General features: G+C 42.0%; 3 protein-coding genes across 4 annotated transcripts; all 3 read left to right on the top strand.

Moving 5' to 3' along the window:
- The first annotated feature begins 658 nt into the window (after positions 1-658).
- Positions 659-4,638, top strand: LOC103150530 (guanine nucleotide-binding protein G(I)/G(S)/G(O) subunit gamma-10). Its single transcript, XM_007570198.2, has 3 exons — positions 659-899; positions 1,332-1,458; positions 3,278-4,638. The coding sequence occupies exons 1-2, from the start codon at positions 810-812 to the stop codon at positions 1,455-1,457; spliced, it is 216 nt and encodes a 71-aa protein (XP_007570260.1). The 5' UTR covers positions 659-809; the 3' UTR covers position 1,458; positions 3,278-4,638.
- A 602-nt stretch (positions 4,639-5,240) lies between these two features.
- On the top strand, positions 5,241-9,227 carry LOC103150531 (afadin- and alpha-actinin-binding protein). 2 transcript variants are annotated; one of them, XM_016680736.1, is made up of 13 exons: positions 5,241-5,349; positions 5,427-5,478; positions 5,594-5,673; positions 6,389-6,457; positions 6,531-6,648; positions 6,726-6,804; positions 6,899-7,022; positions 7,309-7,453; positions 7,541-7,644; positions 7,721-7,882; positions 8,328-8,436; positions 8,566-8,725; positions 9,047-9,227. In XM_016680736.1, the coding sequence occupies exons 2-13, from the start codon at positions 5,427-5,429 to the stop codon at positions 9,138-9,140; spliced, it is 1,296 nt and encodes a 431-aa protein (XP_016536222.1). In that variant the 5' UTR covers positions 5,241-5,349; the 3' UTR covers positions 9,141-9,227. The 2 variants fall into 2 exon arrangements, with proteins under 2 accessions (XP_016536222.1, XP_016536223.1); XM_016680737.1 differs by having other exon boundaries at positions 5,256-5,478; positions 6,902-7,022.
- A 1,050-nt stretch (positions 9,228-10,277) lies between these two features.
- On the top strand, positions 10,278-11,738 carry nanos3 (nanos homolog 3). Its single transcript, XM_007570203.1, has one exon. It carries the CDS (start codon positions 10,482-10,484, stop codon positions 11,109-11,111), a length of 630 nt encoding a protein of 209 aa, XP_007570265.1. The 5' UTR covers positions 10,278-10,481; the 3' UTR covers positions 11,112-11,738.
- The last annotated feature ends 617 nt before the right edge of the window (positions 11,739-12,355 follow it).

Consider the following 12,355-nt stretch of genomic DNA (forward strand, 5'->3'; position numbering starts at 1 on the left):
GCACCATGTCAGTTACTTTTTACAAGTAGAAATTAAAATATAATATAGCAACGAGCTGACGTTGGCAAAGAAGTGGTGCAAAGAACACAATGTTCATTAAACAATTAAGTGTTGAAACACTTAATCACAATTTTTACTTTGTATGTTATCCAGATTACAGTCGTATAGAACAATACAAACAACTTGATGCAATCAATTGTCCACAATGGCACAAGGAAGGAGGGATTGCTGAATGATTTGATGGGACAGATTGTTCACCTTTGCCACATGCTTGTTGAAATGTTTTTGTAAGTTTAAAACAGAAGAAGGAAGGCATGAAATGGCTGTGCATAGGTATGAAACAAAAGGCAAGCTGATTCTGAGCTGCATCTGCTGTGGTTAAAAAAAATGCTATAGGATTATTGTTAATTTTTATTTCTGAATTAGTTGGAAGGTTCACCTGGGCATGTTGCACAATTGATAAAGCAGCAGTTCTTTGAAAGCGTCCCCAGTCGGGTGTAAAGTTAAATGAGGTGGCAAACAACCGCTGAAGGTCACGTTTCACCCTGTTTGCTGTCTAGGAAACTTAAAATAATGGCCCATATTTTTATGGGCGTTTCCTTGGGAACGTTGGGAAGATTACGTGGTTGACGGACGTGCTGGCCAATAGGAGGGCTCCGTTAGCGCGGTGTGGGCATGGCAACCTTCCTGCGCTGTTTCCCAGTTTAGTTCTGGGTGTAGTACAGTTTGAGGTCTCGCTTCCGTTGAGGTTGTAGACGGCTGTCAAAGGAAACAAAGTTGGATTTTCTTAAACACCAACGACCGCCGCTATGTCCAACAACAACGCCAGCAGCAACTTAGTGATCGCCCAGAGAACCGTGAAGCAGCTCCGGTTAGAGGCCAGTACCCGGAGGATCAAGGTACGAACCCTCCGCTGACACACAAAACACGGAAGACTTTTGTTTTCAACGCTGGAGCTAAAAGTTTAGAAATTACGAAAAAAGTGGATTCTGTTGATTTTTCTGAATTGCCGCCAAGCTAACAAAACACGTAGCTGAAATATTAGTAACTCGCTGCTACTTCGAAGTTTTGAAGTCAAAGGCGTATACAAGTCAAGCTCTCTGGAAATGAGTGGGCCTATATATGAAAATGAAACGTTTTAGGTACAACCACAGCTGATCCGCGGCTCCGTTCCTTGCAAATGTTATGCAAAATAGCAGAGGCGGTAAAAGTTAGTGTTGGAAAAATCAGAAAACGGGCACGTCCTGAGCGCACAGGGGGCCCCAGACAAACACAGTTCATGTTTATGCTGGTCATGTTTTCACACCCACACCATATGTTGGGCTCCGCAGGTGTCCCAGGCTGCCACCGAGCTGAAAAACTTCTGCATTCAGAATGCCAACAAGGACCCGCTCCTCATGGGGGTCCCCTCCAGCGATAATCCCTTCAGACCCCCGAAGTCCTGCTCACTCTTCTGAGGTAAGACGACTTTTAAGACATTAAGAGGCGCTTTTTACCACTGGGAGGAGCCAAGTAGTGCCTTTATATACTGTTTATTCACTATTCTGCTGTTTCTACATAGGGCTGGGCGATATGGCTGAAAAACCTGTCATGGCAAGGGTTTCATAACTGTCAATATCGATAGTTTTTTGTTTGTTTGTTTGTTTGTTTTTGTTTTAAGTTTCTGAAATACGGCCGAAGTGGTGACGTGACCTTTTACTGTTTTAGCCACAATTTATTCCTGGGCTGTTTTTCTCTTAGTGTGTTTAACACTTGATTATCTTAGTGTTAAACACTCAAAGGAGATCAGATAAATGCTGATCTGTTAGACCTGGATCAGGTCTAACAGGTAGAGGATTCAGATGCCTCCTGTAAATTAGAATACGACTCCATCCTCAGTTCACAACTTGTGAATTTTCCCCAATCTCTTAAATGAGGTTTGCTCCGCAATCCTTTCAACACTGAGATTTGCTGTTATTCGTAAACCTTTTTCCTTCCACCCAACTTTACATGAATAAGCAGTCTGAAGAGCCAGCTTCTTTAGCCATTTCTGTCCTTCTCCTTGGTGTCAGTGACTGTCGGTCAGATAACTGTCAGCTCAGTGGATTATCCTCTGATTGTGTTTGGCATAACATAATATTTCAGTATTAGAATAGAATAGAATATACTTTATTGATCCCTAAGGGCAAATTGCTTATTTGTTGACAAGCTACTCTATCTGAGGTATTAAATATCAATAATACAAATATAACCATGAGGCAAAGTTTTTACATTTTTATACATACCTAAGAGTGATGAGATAGTTCAAAAATGACTAAATATAAATAAATAAATAAATAAATATCTTTATTTGTTTTGTGTTCTGTGAGTTCCTGCAAGTGTTACCTTGACGATTAGGAGGAAGATCTGCACTTCCCTAGTACCATAAAGTTACCTTTTTTTAAACGAGGTGTGTTTTGGCAAATCAAAAATAAAGCTTGAGAGTGTGGCATTGCCTCTGCTTCTAACGTAAATACAGACTGCTCAGAAAAAGGAGGCCTGTTTCTTCTGTTTTTTGTTTTTGGTTTCTGTTCTCAAAGAGAAAATGGAACTGGCTAAAGTCGATATCGGAAGGTCAAAGTTTTACCAGAAGAATAGAAATCAGATCCAAAACTGTAATCCAGACCAATGTATCGATAAGCCTGAATTGGAAAAAAGCACAAAAGATTTGTATTGTTTTCAGTTGCTGTTACTTTCAACAGAAACTCACTTTAAGCATACAAACTTTTTTCTTTCTTTTTTTTTAAAACATCAGACATACATACATACATACATACATACACACATACATACATACATATATACATACATACATACATACATACATACATACACACACACACACATAAATAAAAAAACTTCCTCATGTTGGAAATATGCAGCAGCAGTTCCACACTGTGGTATTTCTGCTCTTTTGCCTTCTATTACAAAACAGGAAATCTCATAAACCACTTTTCTTCCTTCAGGCTGGATGAGCAACCTATATGTGAAAGGCATGATGTGGAAAGGCTTAAGACATGTTTGGGTAACGTTTAGTAAGTACCGTGTTGCAGTAACGGGTGCTGGAAATTTCTCTGCCGTCTGCAGAATTATGTGAGCTGAGAAACGCCACAGGTGCCAAATCAAACAGCAAGACATTTTCACTTTGAATGGGTTTTGCCCTGTTGTGGCAACAGTCTTGTTCATGACGAAACACGACTGGAACACCAAAGTCTGAATGAATCATAATAAACGTCTGATTCTCTCTGCTCTCTTCCAGCGGCAGAAGGAACATGAAGGATTTCTCGTCCGTCAAAGCTTCACTTCACCTCTCGTCTGCGTCGTCGTGGACTTGTTCTGCAGCTCCTCACGGCGGGAGGAAGGGTGGGAGGGAGGGAAAACACTCGGTGCTGAAGGTTTTTTGCACTCGGTGCTGAAGGTTTTTTTGGGGGGTTGATGTCGATCTACTCTTTTTGTTTTTTTAATTTCTTTGTTTGTTTTTTTTTGTTTTTTTTGCCAAAACTAATGGTATCATATCTCCCATCTGTTACACGAAAGCACGGCCGAACTCTTACTTTTTCAACAAACAAGCAGAAGATGTTCCTGACACTAACTTGACTAATGATTAATCTCGCTTTGCCTAAGTGCTCAACATGTCCGGCATCTATTTACAGACCGTTCCCGCTGTTTGCTTTTTTTCAGTCGGTGCCCTTCTGAAGGGCAGGTGGAGGGATGTTAAACGTAAATTCGATGCAGGTTCTGTTCCGTCTGCACCGTTTTGTGTCGTTTATCTCTGTAAAACATTTTAAAAAGGAAATAATGTCCAACTACATTGCTAGCCAACTAACTGTACCAGTGCCTTTTTTAAAGAAAAAAAAAAGATTGAAGTATTTAAGCGAAGAGTAAAAGTGTCCCAGTGAAGCTGAGGTACTACAACATGACGTACTTTAACGTTAGGATAAGTGTTGGTTTGTTGGTCTTTTCTTTGTTTCTTTCACTCACCTTTTGTTGAATCTTTTTATTTAAAATGAGAAACACGTAAAGGCCTTACACTATTCGGATAGTGGTAACAACTTTTAATTTATTTCATATTGCACGAACGCTTGCGTATGTATTGAAATCCTTCCGTTTTGTTTGTGTTTAGTGAGTCGGTCATCATTTTTTATTTTTATTTTTTTTTTCACGCTGGAATCAACCAAAAATCTCTCCTGCTTTCTGTCGGCACTCGCCTTCGTTTTCTGTGCAACGTTCGGGTGATTAGGAAACGACAGAAATGCTGCCTGTAACTTTTTCCACGGCAAAATCAGAAGGTAACTTTTGAAAGTGTCACTTTGTGACTGCTTTTTTTTTGACAGACGGGACATGAGGCATTCATGAAAAGTAGTCACGTACATTTTGACGCTTTTCCAAATTATGTGAGTGAAGTTGGGAATAAATTGGATTTAGAAACGATCATTTGATTGTATTTGGATTGACTCTCTGCTGCGACGGGGAGCTGCTGGACCGGGTTTGCTTTGTGTCGTCAAATACTGGAAATCTGCACGAAGCCACAAGAATTACCGTTATCTGTCACCTCAATGATTTGTGATGAATGCGATGTGTTTGTATGAAAGGAAATAAATAAAATATATATACTTGCAACACGTGTTTTGTTCTTTTTAGTGTTTTGTTAAATAAGGTGTTACAGCATGACTCCTAATGTTCTGAGAAAATATGACATTTTCCCACATGTAGCCATCTAATCCTGTTAAAATAATTAATGACACACGCTGACTTCACGCGAATCTTCTGACCCAAAGCCGTTCCAGCTCTTCCGGATGTGTTGAACTCGCTGACTTTCAGAGAGCCGGCCGAGCGTGTCTCATAACGAGGGTCGCTGTCGTGACCCTCTTGTGCGTTTTTCTACAGCTTGGCCTGTAACGCGCTCTGGAGGAACCCTGAGTGAGAAGTAGTTACTAATACGGAGCTTTAGAGCAGTGTTTCCCAACCCTGGTCCTCAAGGCACACTGACCTGCATGTTTTAGATGTTCCCCTGCTTCAACACACCTCATTCAGATGATTGCAATTCAACAAAACCCTGTTAATCAGCCAACAATTGAAATCATGTGTGCTGAAGCAGGGGAAAATCTAAAACATGCAGGTCAGTGAGCTTTGATGACCAGGGTTGGGAAACACTGCTTTAGAGGAAATGTCTTGCTCAACTGACTCCAAAGCGTGCCCTTCCTCGTGTGTTGTTGGTAATTAGCAGAAGTGCTGTCACCTGGAAATAAAAGCAGCAGCAGCAGCAGCAGCTGTGAACAAGTCTGACTGCTAACGGCTGGAAATGTACACATGGGCGTGTTAACCTGAAATGTGTGGTTTGTTTATCGTGTTGATATGCTTGTATTTCTCTGTGTTCAATTCATAAATGTGAATTTATGTGAGTTTAGATGGCGTACAGATTTGACCAGAGCAAAGTTGGTGGAAAACAGGAACTTTCAGGTTTCATTTGAACTTATCATTCATGTGCACATTGATACCTTTATCCACATTGGCACTGAATATCCATTAATGTTCCCTTCCCCCCACCCTCTGATTTGGTTAAATTATGCTACAGATTCATATCTCCAGAGGGACCCGAGCACTTCCTGGTGGGCTGACGGACCGGACTGCAAAGACCAAGCAGATTCTCTCAGGGTGGGTAACAAAACAAAACAAAACAAAAAGGCTCAACTACCAAGCAAACCACTTATCCTATTGAGCCTATTTCACAGCCTTTAATCTTTTTCTCCATTTTCTGGTAAAGTCAAGACCATAAACTCTTAATGTGTTTTATGTGGTAGCGCAACACAATAATACACATTTGTGAAATGGAAGAAAAATGATGCATAGTTTCTAAAAATTGTGGTGCATGTTTGCAGAATGGCACTAGCTCAGCCAGAATAGATGGGTGATATTTGTGAAAAAATGTTTTATATCTTGCCACAGAATGGTCTGGACTTTGACTGAGCCCATTTTAACATACGAATGTGCTTTGATTTAAACCAGGAGGGTCAAATTCGGCTCTTCAGTATGTTAGAGTTCTACTGATCTCTGCCTGAAACGATCAAATCAAAGCAATTTAAGGTTTTATGTGCATGAGGAGGAGCATCATGGTGAAAGCTGGAATGCTCCACTTGTGAAAGTATAATCTGCTGTGCCTCACCTTGACATTTGGACATCGGTTCTCACTGCCAGAAAAAAAAATACAGATGGGTTTTATTTACGGGAATCGGAGTAAAACTAACTAAAAACAAATGTGTCATGCTGTCCGTTGGTATATCTCGCACAACACCCCCTTGCACCCAAACCCCCAAAAAATGCAAAAGGTCAAAGGGCGTGAGGACTTTTTCATGGAACTGTCATCTTACAGGAGCAGCTCAGAGTGACGGATGAGCATGTGGCCAGGCTTCAGGCAGATCTGAGATCCGAGCGTTTAAAAGTAAGCCCGGTAATTTCGAGAGCGAAAACTCCCTGATTGAGTTTACCTCAAGTGGCGCTTTCCTTCCCGTCAGAGTTCCCGTCTGCAGCTGCAGTGTAGCCAGCAGGAGGCGGAGTTGAAGCGCAGAGAGATGCTCTGCAGTAGACTGAAGGAGAGGCTCACACAGCTGACCGACAGACACAAAGGCCCATGTGAGACTCCAGAATTATTTCAAACAGACTTATTTACAATAAGATTGATCGCATCGGTTTCTTTGTTCCGGATGCAGCCATAGATGTATTAAACGTCCCTCCTGGAAGCAGAGGCAAAAGGGAGCAACTCGGCAAATCGGTCAGGTTTACTGCCAGGTATGTGGACGGTTGCTTGTTGAAGGTCGCTGAGGTTTTGGCCTTTTTGAGTTGGAGCCCTCTTTCAGACTGCAGCTCTCTCCTCTCCTCCCGGCAGGCGAGAAGAGGCTGCGCTGCGCCTGATGCTGGAGCGCAGAGAGGCCGAGCTGAGGGAGGCCATGAAGCTGCGCCACAGCCTCACCACTTTGCTGCACGCACTGCGAGTCGACATGGAGCAGGTCAGAAGGGACGAGTGGATCCACGGTTTCAGTCCAGAAAGGGAAATGCTATTAAACACTAGTAGCATCAGTAGGTACAAGTAGCACTACTCTCTGCTCGGAACGGGTCGGTTGTTTTGTCCCAGTCAAGTCCTGAGTAAATTCAACTTTTAGACGTCACTTGCATTAATACAAACTAGTTTCTAAATGGTCAGGGCAAGCCTTTTTAACTACAATTGAAGAAATGTGACGTATGCTAAAAAGTTTATAACCTGGAGTGAACACTCTAATCTTTTTTTTTTTAAAGTGGCTGCCAGAGTTTTTGGATATTACCCAAGATGGAGAGAAAAAGTTGGATGAAACTGAAGCGGCGCTTGGCGAGCACCTGACTGGAGGAGTGGTTCAGAGCTGGAGGCTGGTGCAGAAGAAGCTGCAGAGCATCCTGTCCGAAGGTGAACGGCCGACAATAAATCTCCTGAGGGGTTTTGCAACCAAACCAGTCGTCAGAAGCTGCAAGAAAATGATTCTGTCGTCTGCAGGTCAAACGGCTGCTGGCACCGACCACGATAAGCTCATGGCTCAGCTGGAGATCGAACTGAAAGAAAGTCAGGAGGTGGTGAGACTGCAGCAGCAGCTTCTGCAGGTATTTTTTTTATTATTAAAACTTCTGGTGAGCCGTGAACGGTCAGAGAGAGACCCACTCTGGCTGCTTCTCGTAGGACAGCCTGGCCTCCACAGTCCCGTCCGAACTCTCGAATTCCTACTTTTTGGAGGAGTGGGAACGTCTCCAGATGTCCTGGGCAGAACTGACTCGTCAGAGGAGGACTTTTGAAAGGGAGCGCCAAGCGTTTACCGACGCTGCCATTCGGCTGAGCCACGAGGTAAGATGGGGTTGAGGTTGAACTAGGATTATCAGTCATCAATTATCCTGGTGATTAATCAGATGAGAGCAAAGTACGTTCTACAGATTTCCTTTTTCATTTAATCTTTTATCCCTTTCTATACAATATTGGACACGTATTAAAATTTATTTATTTATTGCCTAAAATGTAAACTAAGCCACTTGAGAGGTTTTGGCTAAAACATGTTTACAGACAAAGGTGTTAAATGCAAAATGTGCATCTTTTTTTGTACAGTTTTGGCTTGGTTACTGCTCTGAATAAGTTTCTGCAAATGCCCTGAAATCAGTTACTTCAATAATTAATTGTTTCAGCCATAGATTAAACCATAGGTTAAATTAATAAGTGGTTTGTTGTTGTGGGAGACCTTGTCTGTCAAATCGAGCACTTATTGAAATCATCCTACAAAAACTTGTTTTGTCCACAGCGCCGTGACTTTGAACAACAACGGGGCCTTTTCTTAAAGCAGCAGTATCTGTGTGATTCGCCTTTGTTTCATAAAGAAGCAGCAAACCGGAGGGACAGCAGTGCTTTCAGTGAGTAAGACTTGATCGTGTTGGGAATCGCAAGCAAGAGACTGGATGAAGGTCCAGACTGAGACGTTTGACTCTGAGTGCTTGTATGTTTTATGTCCAGCACATTAGTTTCACCTGTCTGTGGTGCAGATTTCTCTGGTGTGGGAGGAGCCAACTTATCCGGCTGCTTTCCCATCAGCCCATCGCCCAGCGACTCTGGGGATGTTGCTGCTCCTGAGGGAAGGGTCAGAGTTCAAACGCCCAGCACACCTCAGCTGTACTCCGCTCTCAATCTACCATATGATAAGCAGTTAGTGTTACTACAAAGTCAGTCAAATTTAATGTGCAGTACTTTACAGAGGTGATGTGTTTTTTTAAACTTTTATAACCTCACAACTATGTTGAAATCTTTAGTTATAATGTGAAAAAGTACAAATTGTACTGCAAGACACTGTTTTGAGGTCCTGTGATGCAACGGCTCCATCTTGCCCCAACCGTCTTCTGGCCAACCGGCTGTGCAGATGGTTCAATGAAGAGTTTCTCAATTTAAGGGTTGAAAGAGTTTTGCTTCATAAAATTATCTGACTAAGCTCAGATCTTCATCAAGCTGAATAATGTTGTTCTTCTGCAGGTTCAGAGAAACTGATCACCGCTCGGAGACGTGGGAGGGCGGCGTTGACAGGAGACCACACACAACCTGGCCTTCATTTTTGAACTGGTCGTGATACAAACTGCTGCAGTTACAGCACGTGCCACCTTCAATATTTGTCTTTTTAACAAATTTAATAAAAGCATTTATTTTTGTTTTAAAACCTGGTTGTTGATCATTATGCACAGCCAACTGATGTTTTGAGACATTCACTGAATCTTACTAAAAGTAAAATCGTCTCCTGACCGAGGCCCCGCCAGTCTCATGACTGCTTTCTGACGTTTGATTTCTAACTTGAATTCAAAAGCAAAAGAAACTATTATCCAGTCTTAATCTGGAAGGACAAGAAGTGCTTTTTTTTTTTGTTCATATTATGTAGCTAGCATAAATGCCGTCTTCTGACGATACCCAAATGGCAACCTTTTAATATTCCCTCAACACACGGAGGGAATTTTAAGAAAAGGCAATGAACATGTTTAAAGGGCAAATACAGTGGCAATATTTTCTTTTAGTGCTAGAATTTTTTATAATCCTAGATGAATAATAAACTTGTCCCAAAGAAGCCCCTTGAGCTTGTATGGGACATCTGGAAGTAGGCCCATCTAGGCTGGGGGTCAGGGAGAAACCCATAAATCCTGCCATTCTTGGGAGCACAGCATCCTGATACAGATACGACTGCATCTGGGAAGCAATTTTCTTGCCCAAAATTTGTAATTTGTAGATTTATGTGGATACTTAATGGAAGCATAAAAGGAAATGAGCACTTTTGCAGGAACGTTCACAGCAGGAAATGGGAATGAGCTGTGGAAGTAAAAAAAAAAAACAAAGGATGGGTTTTATCTTAATTCTATCAGTGCTTATTTTTGTGTCCTATTTGCGTATCACTTTGTTGACATCGAGTATTCAGTTTTTAAAATAGATTGACACTGGAAATGTTTCAGCGTTTCACTAACATGGTGTATTTCTCTGTAAACGCCATTAAAACTTACTAAACTATAACTATGGCGCTTCAGTAAACATTAGAAAGACCTGAAATGATCCAACAACAAAGTAAAGTTTTAGAACATTTCTGCCACTCTGACATAGTGCAGTCAAAACGCCAAAGTTTCCAATAACAATCGCATCCTGAAAATGAAAAGCTGGTAGACGGTATAAATTTCTAAATGTCCACGCGTGGCAAGAAGCATCTGCCATCATGTGGGATATGCTATGATTGGAGGACAGTGAGAGGCGCACGCGTTGTGCTTGAGCTCTCCTGATTGGCTGCTGGCACTCCTGGAGACTCTTGTGCCTAATTAGCAATCGCAGGTGTCTGTGTGCACCCAGGTGCACTTTTCTGTCGTCGTTTCGCGTCTTTCTGGGAAAAACAACTCGATCGCCAGGCAGACGAGAAAACAAACCCAGGGAAGGAGACAGAATGAATGGCATGATTTTGGGGCTCTTTCACCACCTGCCGCGCTTCATGGAGTCAAACAGCAAAGGTTTCCAGCCCTGGAGGGACTATATGGGACTGTCGGACACGGTCAGAGAGATCTTGCGTCGGAACAGCACCGGGGATTCAGTCCTGCCAGATCTCAATGCGCATCACTCCCAACCCGATCATTTCAGCGGAACTTTATCGTCGATACGCGTGAACGCAGAATCCTGCGAATCCCTGCTGTCCAACACCGCGGCTATGCTGACCACGGAAGATTTGTTTCGGTTCGCACAGGAGTCGGCCAGTGCCGATCCGCTGCAGACACCGATTGGTTCCAGGTGTCGCCCCAAGGACCGCAGGAGTACCGCGACTCGCTCCAAGGCTCCGGCTCCAGAGCCGCCTGCGCGCCCCTCTTCAAAATTTTGCAGCTTCTGCAAGCATAACGGTGAGTCCGAGCTGGTCTACGGATCCCACTGGCTGAAGAACCAGGCTGGAGAGGTTTTATGTCCCTACCTGCGCCAGTACGTGTGTCCACTATGCGGCGCCACGGGGGCCAGAGCCCACACCAAGCGGTTCTGTCCCAAAGTGGACAGCTCCTACAGCTCGGTGTACACCAAGACCAGACGCTGATTTAACAGGTGGCCTTGAGACCCTAAACAAAAAAGCAGCTTCCCCCTTTTTTTCTCTCTTTGTGTGCATTTTAATTCTTATAAGTCAGTATCGGTGTGGCTTTTACTTTTGTGTGTTGCTTGCTTTGTATTCTTATTTGCATGCTTTGTTTTTGTGTTTGTTTTGTTTTTTTGCATGCTTTTTTTGTGTATGTTTTCTGTTTGGAGCTATTTATTTTAAACGCTCTGTTTGCAGTTCTGAATTTTGTACAATAACTTAAAAAAAAAAACGATTACCAGATAATGTGTTTGGGAGGAGAGAGGACAAAAAAAAGGAAATGTTTTTGTTTTGAATACTTTTAGAACATGGTCAACACATGTCCAGGTTGATAGCAAATGCATTGAAGGACTACAACGAAATCAGCACTCTGGGAGAACTTCCAGTTCACCAATATTATCTTTTTTCTACAGTATGTTTGCATAATGTGACCATGTCGGCATTTTAAGCTTTTAATGGGGCACTTTCTCTTCTGTGTACTGAATTCTGGGAGCATGTTTTATTTTGAATTTCCCATTTATGCCACTGTAGCTCATGTAAAGTTTGTAAATATTTCTGTGGTTCCAGTTAAACAAGTGGCTAAACTTAAAATTGCATTGTTTTCTTGTCCTTGCTAGTGTAGTGACCCACACCTCAAATCTTCCACATTCTCTGTCCTATTGCTATACAAACGCAGATCGTAAAAAAAAAAAAGAGCCTCCTGTATGTCACAATTAGCAATGTAAAATGGTGGTAAGTATGTGAAAGGTAGGGCAAATATCTTGTATCAAAAAGAGTGCATGTGGAAATTGAATGCAAGAGGTCTCCAAGAGCTTTTTATTTTCTTAAATCAGCTGCAGCTGTTTTCTACAGTACATCTGGTAAGTCTTCACAAAGCTTCACTGCTTTCACATTTAGTCTTTTTCCAAATTGTATTAATCTATTTACTCAAAGTGCTTCACATAAATACCCCATTATAATGTAGGAAAAGCTTTTTTTTTTTTTTTTTTTTTGCAAATTTAGTAAAAATAGAAAACCGTTTAAGTATATACAGCTATTGTTTAATACTCTTGTTTCAACGTTGGCAGTACTTGCATCCTTTTTGAATATGTATGAAAACTGGATAAAACAGGAAGGGTCACATCATTGGCAGTATTTCAGATATTTAAAACAAAAACCAAATCAATAATTATCAACTGATAGAAAGCGCTTATTGTATGTTTTTCACC

Source organism: Poecilia formosa, unplaced genomic scaffold (assembly GCF_000485575.1).
Source record: "Poecilia formosa unplaced genomic scaffold, Poecilia_formosa-5.1.2 Scaffold256, whole genome shotgun sequence".
NCBI lineage: Eukaryota > Metazoa > Chordata > Actinopteri > Cyprinodontiformes > Poeciliidae > Poecilia > Poecilia formosa.